General features: G+C 36.0%; 1 protein-coding gene across 8 annotated transcripts in view; it reads left to right on the forward strand.

The window, feature by feature from the left end:
* Nucleotides 1–7,940, forward strand: part of ABHD17B (abhydrolase domain containing 17B, depalmitoylase) — a 55,063-nt gene extending 47,123 nt beyond the window's left edge. For 6 of the 8 annotated variants that reach the window (XM_037797164.1, XM_037797167.1, XM_037797163.1 and 3 more), the window contains 3 exons: nucleotides 856–1,035; nucleotides 3,576–3,783; nucleotides 6,084–7,940. In XM_037797164.1, the coding sequence (XP_037653092.1) occupies nucleotides 856–1,035; nucleotides 3,576–3,783; nucleotides 6,084–6,107 (412 nt within the window). In that variant the 3' untranslated portion in view covers nucleotides 6,108–7,940. The remainder of the gene's footprint in view (nucleotides 1–855; nucleotides 1,036–3,575; nucleotides 3,784–6,083) is intronic. The other 2 variants (XR_005210618.1, XM_037797161.1) reach the window with 2 other exon arrangements.
* Nucleotides 7,941–10,124: the final 2,184 nt, after the last annotated feature.

Here is a 10,124-nt window from a genome sequence, read left to right on the forward strand (position 1 = left end):
TTAACCGCACATTGATTAGCTCCTGTAGCACCTCACCTATAATTGGAGTAATTTACAGTTGGGACAGTAAAACTGTAGACAAGTGACAGTGCCTGGAACATAGTATATAGCCAGTAAATATTGAGTCGATGAGTTCATATATTAAATCTGTAGCAGTTTTTTAAAGAATAAAACAGTACACTTGATTTTAGTGTGAAATCTATTCATAATTAACTGAACTATATGGCATTTGGAATTCTCATTCATCTGTTCATCTTTTCAATCACTAAGAGTTAGCAAAGGCAAATTTCAAGAAAAATAGTAATTTCTGTAATTTCTTCTTGACTAAAACTATAATATATTTTATTCATTCCATGTCTTTACTATATGTAGCATCTGATCGATAGGACCAATTTCAGAAAATAGAATGAGCCACTTTTGATTTCTGAAAAAATAAAGAACGTGTGACATTGAATGGAAAATAAAAATCCATCAAAATATTGTTGATATAAGTATTCCATACTTAGAAATATTCTAGGTTGAATTACTAATTTTCTGATTTAATAAATTCATTTCTTAAGATTGAAATTTTTTAAAAACCTCAGCAGTTATTTTTCTAAAAGACAAAATTGAAACAGATGAAATAGGTGAAAATATAGAATTTATTATAGCAAATACAGTGAAAATATAGAATTTATTTTAGCAAATACAGTGAAAATATATTTATTTTAGCATGAAATATGGTAGTGATGATTTAGACACTTAAATTGTAAATAAAATTTAGTTAATATTGTCTTATTCTAAGATCACATCCTTAGGAATAATTGAACATTTCATACTAACCCAACAATTTTTTTAAACATCTGAACTTCGTAGATACGGCATTCGCCCTGAAAATGTGATTATATATGGCCAAAGTATAGGGACAGTACCTTCTGTGGATCTTGCTGCTCGGTATGAGAGTGCTGCTGTTATTCTTCATTCTCCTTTGACCTCGGGAATGCGAGTCGCTTTTCCTGATACCAAGAAGACCTACTGTTTTGATGCATTCCCAAAGTAAGTAACAATATTGAAAATGGTTTAATTCCATAAATTTCTTGAGGTCATTTTTTTTTCCCATTGCTTAAGGTATTCGTGATGCAGTCCAGTCCACCATGAACTTCTGTTTTACAAATATAGAAATTGTAAAAAATTGATTGGTGAAGAGGATGGTGGCAGAAGACCAGTCAGTAGGCTGAAATGTTAGAGCTGTAGTAATCCAGGTGAAAAGTGCTGGGGGCCTTATACCCAGACGGTGGCACTAGTATTGGAGATAAGAAATGAATTTGAGAAATAAAATTGACAGAACTGAATATCAGACTGAATGTGGAATACTAAAGAAGAACTGAAATATTACTCCCTGGTTACTGACTTGAGCTACGAATGGATGATGGTGCCATTCAGTACATGTGTATAAGTGAGTGAGGAGTGAGCAAATGATATCTAAGTAATGATGTCTAATTTACAAAAGAAGTAAATTGCAAAAAAGTTGAGTCTTAAATGAACTCTAGAATAAGTATTGCCCCCCACTGTATTATGAGCATACAGTATTAGATTTGAAAGAGAGGCTACTATTTCTCTTTCATGCTTCTCAAGACAGGATGGTAGTTCTCACCTCTTCATAGTTGGAGAAAATTAAGGGCCTATTTTTCTCAAAGTAAAGAAGGGAGAAGTTGTCAAATTTCAGTCTTATTTTCCTTCCCCAGTTGACAGCCATACAAAGGATTTGGGGGGAATGATAGATGGGCCAAAGGCCAAGCCGTCACTTGGTTCTTTATAAGAACAGCACAGATCATTTCAAAACCAATTTTTTTCATCATTAGCCAGTAAGGGGTCACTTTAATACGGAAACCTATAGGAGCATATGATGTTATCACTAGAGCAGACTGTAGGAGGTTTTGAGTTTTTCTTTTGTTTTGTGTTTTTTCTTTTTGATAATTCATTATACTGCTTCCATCCCAGCTGAATGGTGGGAATGGTAGGGAGGTATTTGGGATGATGAGATTGCCAGTTTATGTCTGTGTCCCGCCCTCTCTTTCATTTCTGGCCCACCAGCAGAGAGTGTAACACTGACAATAAACTATTTGAAAATATCATAAATGTCTTTTTATTTTTTTATTTAAGTTTTAACTCCTCTACCATTGAACATCTTTCTGACGACAAATAATACTCAAGCATTTTTTCTCACCAAATGCAGCCTTAAAGTATTTCATTGATGATTCTTCCTTTCCATTTTGTTTTCACTTTCTGAAACTGTCATTATTTGGATATTGGCCCTCCAATATCCTTATCTACTCTCTGTTTATATTCAGTCTCTTTTGCTGTACTTTCTGAGGGAGTTTCCAAACTCTCGTTACTGTTCAACCAGGTTTTTCATTTCTGTTATGCTTTTAAAGGTCAAAATTCCATTCTCATTTTATGGTTATAGTGTCTTCTCTAAGGGTTTTTTAAGAGTTGTTTTTATGATTTGTTTTTAAGGTTTATTTTCCATGTAGTTTCTGTTTCCTCCAAGTTACATTTTTTAAATAGTTTTGGTCTCTGTCGTATATTCAAAGTGTTTTCCTTTGATGTCTGATAATTCTTTGTTGTCTGCTCATATGTAAGAATGAGGGACTGAAGCTGTTCTGAAGCCAGTGATTAAAGGCTTGTTGACTGCGAGCTTCACTATAGAGTGATCTAAGCCAATTAGTTGGGGAGCACTACCCCCATGTCAGTATTTACAAATCTTTCCTTTTAAAGCAGGTGTATTCTCCAAAGAAGGCTCTTTCCAAAACTACCCCTTGGGGTATGAAGGCCTGGCTGCCAGCATATTGGAGCCAGCTAGGTAAAGTGGGTTCATAGCAGCTGGTATGATTATGTTTACTTGGTCTCTGATAACTTTGCCCTAAATGTATCTGGCAATCCCCTAGTCCACAGGCCTTCTGGTATTCTGCCTTTGGGGAGGGCAGTTACCCACCTGCAAAAAGCAGGGACCTGGGGTAAAGGACCTAATTATTTTATAGACTTTGATCAAGTCCTGTATATTTCAATCACTGCCTTCATCCCCATGTCAATTCCTTAGCCTTCTGGAGTATCCATGGTATAAATTGGGTTTCTGGCCTGTATGTTTTACCTGCTTAGAATTGTGTTTTCTCCTTTCCATCTAGTCAGTTATCTCAGACATCCATCTACTTCCCAGCTCCTGTTTTTGTGACTTTATGCCCTAAAACAAAAACGAATATTTTACTGTCATTATAGTAGGGGACTAGGAGGGAAAAAGAAATGTTACAAGCGTAGAGAGGGATGGAGTTAGCGCATAATGAAAATTATGCTGAGATGGTCCTTATTTCCTCCCCTCCTTGAAGCTTAATTTCTCAACATTGTAGAAAGGGGTAATAGGGTGACAGTAGCTGTTGCATGTATGAACCTCCTCAGAAAGAAATCCAAGTGTTATCTGTCCCTTCTGGACTGAATCAAAGACAGTTCTGTTCAAATTATCTCTTTAGCACAGGAAATTTTGCTTTATGTTGCTTCATATAGTTAATTTGTTGTTTTTTCCCCCTTTCTTTTCCCTGCAGCATTGACAAAATCTCTAAGATAACCTCCCCAGTATTAATAATTCATGGGACTGAAGATGAAGTCATTGACTTTTCACATGGCCTTGCATTGTTTGAGCGTTGCCAAAGACCTGTGGAGCCTCTGTGGGTTGAGGGAGCAGGTCACAATGATGTGGAACTTTATGGACAATACCTTGAAAGATTGAAACAGTTCGTGTCACAGGAACTGGTAAATTTGTAAAATATTCTGTAAATTTGCATACTGGGTTTTCTTTCCTTGCTGAACTGCACTCCTTGGTAAATAACATAAAACCTGAAGGTTTTGTTTGCAAATCATGTCAGTTGCCTTCATAAATGTACAGGTAATGATTTGTTAACAGACTTAATGAAGGTTTTAATTACCAGAACTAGAAACTGGAAATAACAGTATCATGCAGTCAGGCTGTGTAATTTATATTTTTTCTGTGAATTTTTTTTAAACATCAAGATGAGTACTGTATGAAATTTTAATTCTATAAAATCAAATGCTGTAAAAGTATTGCCAAATGCTTTTGCATATCAGAAACAAATTTATAAATATTTTTAAACATCTCACTGTACTAAATCTTATCGTGGTATATAAATGTAATATCATTCTCTTAAAAAAAATCTGTAAATCTAAAACAGTTTAAGTACTCGTAATATAAACTGTAAAAAACAATATGAAAATGAAAACATGCAAGTTCACTAGAATTGACCTAAACCCTGTTGTACAGGGATAGAGGTTTAAACAATTATTTTATTGTAAAATACATTGAATTTTCTGTAGTCTCTGGTTATCATACATTTTCTCCTTTTAAAATAAAAAATGATGTAAGTCTTAATTTTTATGCCATCTGTTAATTTACCAGCTAGTTACCTTGTAAATGAGAAGTCATGACAACACTGAATTTTAACGACTTTTGATTTGTAAGTTTGGTACTGTGAGGCAACTACTTAAAATTTTCATTTTAGTTATTTAAAAGGTATTTAGAGCTTCAAGAATGATTTTGTATGCAATGTTGTTTTAAACTTAGACTAATCCCATAGAATTCCAGTACTCTTAATTATATGAAAACTTGAAAGTCCATTTAGTTGTTCTTCAGGACCACAAACAGGCTGGCTGTTTGGTCCCTTTGCAGGTTCACATTGGCTATTTTTAGGAATAGGACCTATTGTTTTCAATTACTACTATCTGAGAATTTCATGGATTCACTCCTGGATACAAGAGAAAAGGAAACATTACATTCATGACTTTTATATTAACCAATATAGTAAAAAATAAACACACACACACACACACACAAACTAAGTTGCCTTTCCTTTAATGAATCCTGCCTGAATAAAACAATGAATGAAAAATAAAAATAAAATTAATGGTATGTAGTCTAATTTGTAAATGAATGAATATTGAAATAATACACACTGTGGATATATTTTAAGGCCTTATGTAGTTTTAATTGTTCTGCTTGTTCTGTGGTTATGTCTAAGACTATAATATATGATTCTCTTCAAAGTATATCAAGTATTGTGAATGCTTCGGTTCAGATGTGTCAAATTAACAGTAAAACAACAAATGTACTACTCAGCTTTGCTTGTTTGCCTTCTTCCACGCTCCTCAACCCCCACCAAAAAGTGTGGAAAAAATTACTGTTCATCTTTATAGGACATAGTTCTATAGTTTTCTAAATTTTATCACTGCTTTCTTTTGGATAGGTTTTTCCTTTTAAAGATTGTCTTGGGGCCTGTACATTTCCTCCTTTGTACAACATACAATCCAGGATTTAGTTAAATGTCTTCTTTGAACCCCTCAGAAAATCTAAATATTGGTCATACTAATTTAGCATTCATTAAGCATGTATTTATTGAATGTCTAAATCATGCAAAACCCTATGCTGGGTGCTGAGGCTATAGTGGTAAAGAATATAGACATAGATGGTTTCTTCATAGACTTCACAGTGTAGCTGAGAAGACAGACATCTCATTGCACAAATATTTTTACTATTTTGATAAGGGCCAAAGGATATTTGCAGATCTTATAATAGGCAAAAGGTACTATTGGGAGGGGAGGTTGGCAAGTAGGGCAAGGAAGAGTCCCGTGTAGAAGTGGTATTTGAACTGAGCTTTGAAAGATAACTTAGAACTGTCTACACCAAGGTGGTCCAGCAGAAACATTCCTGGCTGGGGGAACAGGATGTGGAAGCCTAGAAAAGGATAGTACATTTGAAATATAAGAAGGCCCAGAGGCCTAAGGGAAAGCTTGACATGGGGATGAGGCTAGCAAGGTAGTTAGGGAAATGTAGTCAGACTACATCTGCAATATTAATTTCATATCAGGGTGAAATGAAAGGCTATTCACAAATTAGAGTAAATGCCAGGGTGATTTTATCAAGTTGGAAAGATTCCCATAAACCCAAATACAAAGACTAGCTAAAGGATTATGTGACTAAGGAACAACAGCTGTCTTCAAATAATGAGAGACATGTACAATTTATTCTTTTTGGCTTTCAGAGCAGAACGAGGACTATAAGGTGAAAATCACAATATGGAAGATTAGAGTTCAATGTAAGAAGGAACTTTATAGTTAATTGTCCATGAAGGAAAAGGATTAATGAGTATCTTACCACTGAAGGCAGAACAGAAGTTGAATGACATCTGTCATGGATGTGCTGAAGAAATTACAGACTTAAATGGAAGTGAAACGTAGTTGTAGTAAGTAAAGTCCCTTTAACTAAGATTTTATATTCGATTCAGATTTCCCCTGCCTACTCAGACTATTGCTTGCCCTGCAACATGTAGCGGGCAGTATGACGGAGAAGAAAATCAAATTGTCAATCAGATCTAGGCTGCCTTCTTAGCAGAAACTACTAATTAGATTTGTGATGTTGGGCAAGTCACCTCTCAGGGCCTCAGCTTTCTCACTTGAAATGAAGAGATTGAACTGTTGAATATATTCCCTTACCCTTCTACTGTAATATGAAAATCTCATAGGTGCACCCCTATGTAATGGCTCATACCAATTTTTAACCTTGGCTAGAGTAGCCCCAGAAAGCTCGTGTATGATAACTTGGCTTTTGTGCATACCAACATGATGCAAATTGAATGGTAACTCTAATCCTTGGGAAATGGCCAGCAGTGTACATTGCTGTAGTAAACACTGATAAAAGTATCAAAATAGTTATTTTAATTAGAGATGGGTAGGCTTTTATCTTGTTGCTTTGTTTTAAAATAGGCAACATATTCAAATACCATAAATGTAATGTTGCACTATAATAATCTACTCCCCAAAAATCCAGTAATCAAAAAATGTAACAATTCGTGGATATATTTGGAATTAGGTTTTGAGTTACAATTTGCAGGGTGCAGTATAAAGAAAGAAGGCAGTTGTCTACTACCGCATCTCTAAATAGATTTTTTAGAGATGACGGAATCATTCAATGAGTAATGCTAAGGAAGGAAGCAAACACCTTAGCCTGGAAATGACCCACTTGACATTAGAGTTTAAAAAGAGAAAGAAAAAAAACAAAACAGGAATTAAAGCATAGTATCTTTACAAATGTCAGTGAGCTAAAAACTAGTAAACCACAGCTGGTTCTTTCATATGAAGCCAGATGGACTTGAAATTATTTTACTCCCTCTTTATTTCCTTTTGTAGGCCACATATTAAACTTGCATGATACAATTAAAACGCTTCTAGAAAAAAATGCAATAGTTATACATTAAAAAATGAGATTCCTATATTAGAAAAATTGGAGAGATGCTGTTCTAAAATATTTCATTGTGATATTTTTTATCTGCTGATAAAATGCAAATTTCAGCTATTATAATACTTGATTAATTCAGAATTGAAAGTTTTTTTTCCCAAAAGAACTGCTTAAGGCAGTATTGTGGTAAGGAGGATAGTAGGCTTTATAGACATTTGAATCAAAAATTTAAAATATACTTTATTCCAATCTTTCTTTTTAGCTGTTTTCCAATTACCTCCTAAATATGGTGGATTCGTAGAACATGAATCAAAACTTCTAATCGACATTCTACATGTGATACTGTCAAGAATGAAATAAAGTATCCAATGTAATATTAAGTGAAAAAAGAAAAATAAAATTGATGTATATTGATGTAGTAACATAATTACACCTCTGTAAAATAAAATGTGAATGCCTGTGTAATAAAACCAGAAGGGAATATATATAATGAAAAATGAATGAGTTGAATTAATGGGATTATGAGTGACCTTTTCCCCTCTTTTTTTAGAAGGGTATCTTTTATATGGCTATATTAAAAAAGAAACACCTGGTTCTTACCTTCAGAAGCCTGGGCTTCTGAAACCATAGTACTCCAATAAAGGCCAAAACTCTCAAATGTATTTTTTGCCTGACTGAACAGCGAACAAAAGCCAAAGGAAGGGAAAAAAAGTCAAGGGTGGAGGATCCTTCATACTTGGACAGGGATTTTGGGGGGACCAGTAGTAATAAGCAATGTAATAATTATAATGCCTTACATTTCTATAAACATTTCCTACAAAGCACTGTCATGTATGGTACCTAATTAGGAATTCTTTATATTTAGGAATTCTTTATATCTAGCAATATAAACATACTGAAAGTCGGTGCTAGACATCTATAGTCCCTCCTTCTCACCACTCAGCTTCCTGCAAGATTTGCTTATTGTAATGAGTGCTCAAGGAAGGTGATAAGTTAAGGTGGATTCTCCCTCCTCCCCCATGCTAGTAACCACTACAATGACAAGGAGCAGACAACAAAGTCCCACCACCACTGGTGTTGCCGCCTTCCCAAGGCTCTGGAGTGATCCATTCTTCCCTGGGTGCTAGGGTGGGGCTGATATTTGTTCCTTGAGTTAACCCTGCTCCTCCTTGCCCCTGATGTTCCCAGCACCTCTGGCTACCAGGGGGTATTCCTCAGTAAGTATTGAAGCAGTTGGTCTGTTCATCCCCAGGACTCTAAATCACAGCAGAAGGCATGATCCCAAGAGTCATGTCGGAGACTACCTTCATGGTATCCATAAAGGTTGATTCCTCTCTTAAAGATGGCAGGCCTGCATGGAAACAGGCAAATGAGATGAGAATGCTTCAGGTTATGGATGACTCAGCTGAAGTCAAGTGTCAATATGTCCTAATCGTAGTTGGGATAAGGCATACAAAGGGCAAAGTACTTTGGGGTGGGGCCTTGGGAAGTTGGCAACACCAGTGGTGGTGGGTCTTTGCTGTCTGCTCCTTGTCATTGTAGTGGTTACTAGCATCTTCTTGGGCTTCCATGTGCACGTATGGTTGTCTTCTTGGCAACATCAGCACTGACCATCCCTTTCAATCTGATTAGGGCCTCTGTACGTCAGTTGCTGAGAGATTGCATGACATGAAGAAGCATCGTGGGTGACGTGTTCAGTGTGGACATCCCACCAGGTGGGGTAGATAGGCAGCTTGGGGTGTGAAAATAGCATGCTGGTAGCTTGAGCCAGGCCAAAGAAGATACTATGGCAGAGGAGCTGCCTCATAGGAAGAGGTAAACAGCACCCCCAAGAATTTGGCAGTGGTGCTCCATAACCACCTTCATGAAGGTGCTAGGTAGATGCTCTAGCTTCACCTGCCTTTGCTTGGAGGCTTGGTGCCTCCAGCAGAGGCTGTAGAAGCTACAGCCAAATAGTCAAGACAAAGGCTTCCCCCATCCTGGGGTAAGAATTAGTCACTGGCTGCCCAGGAGATTGGGTTTTGTCCAGCAGATCTATTTCTAAGGCTGGTTGCTGAGAGCCTACTTCTCTGGTGAATGTTACTACGGTTGTATTCTATGTTTCTTTAAAAATAATAATAATAGTCATTTCCAAGAAACTAACATGCCATTTTGCTAATGTTGAGAGGATGACTTCTAAATGACTCAGTCCCCATCTGAGAAACAGGGAGGGAACGTATTAAGTGGTAGTATGCATCAAATAGCCTTGAGTTTAGCACTACTTAATAGACTTTGAGATGGCTATGAAAGTGCTCTCTTTAGAGACATTGAAATAAAAAGTTGAGCAGTGGCAAACATCAGGGAATATGGAAAGGAATTTAGAGAGTGACATTGAAAATGAAGAAATAGGTGCATCAATAACAGAAAGAAGCAAAATATGGAAAAACAATGAAATATGCTTTAGGGATAATAAATCCTTCCAAACAAGCAAATTTATAAGGAGAAAGTCAGAGTAGGTATAAATACAGCCCAAACACCCTGTCAATTAAAGAACATTTTACAATTTGTAAAATACATGGAGCAAAAATTTTAAAGGAATAAAAATTCTGGGTTAACAGTAAATTTGAATATGAGTAAATAGTGGAGAAGTGTTTTTTAAATGGTGGAAACAGGCTGTATTGGTGTGAGTATGTCTAGGAATTAGTCTTGCCTCTTCATCACTTAAGTCCCTATTTTAAGCACATTTGGTCTTTGCATTTTCATACTCTGGAAAAGCCAGGGTATACTAAAAGAAAAAAAAAAGCTAAAAGAACATAACGGAGGACCTGTAAGGAAGGCTTAAAAATTGCTGTTGTGGCTACACCAGTCT

Source organism: Choloepus didactylus, chromosome 10, assembly GCF_015220235.1.
Source record: "Choloepus didactylus isolate mChoDid1 chromosome 10, mChoDid1.pri, whole genome shotgun sequence".
Classification (NCBI taxonomy): Eukaryota; Metazoa; Chordata; class Mammalia; order Pilosa; family Megalonychidae; genus Choloepus; species Choloepus didactylus.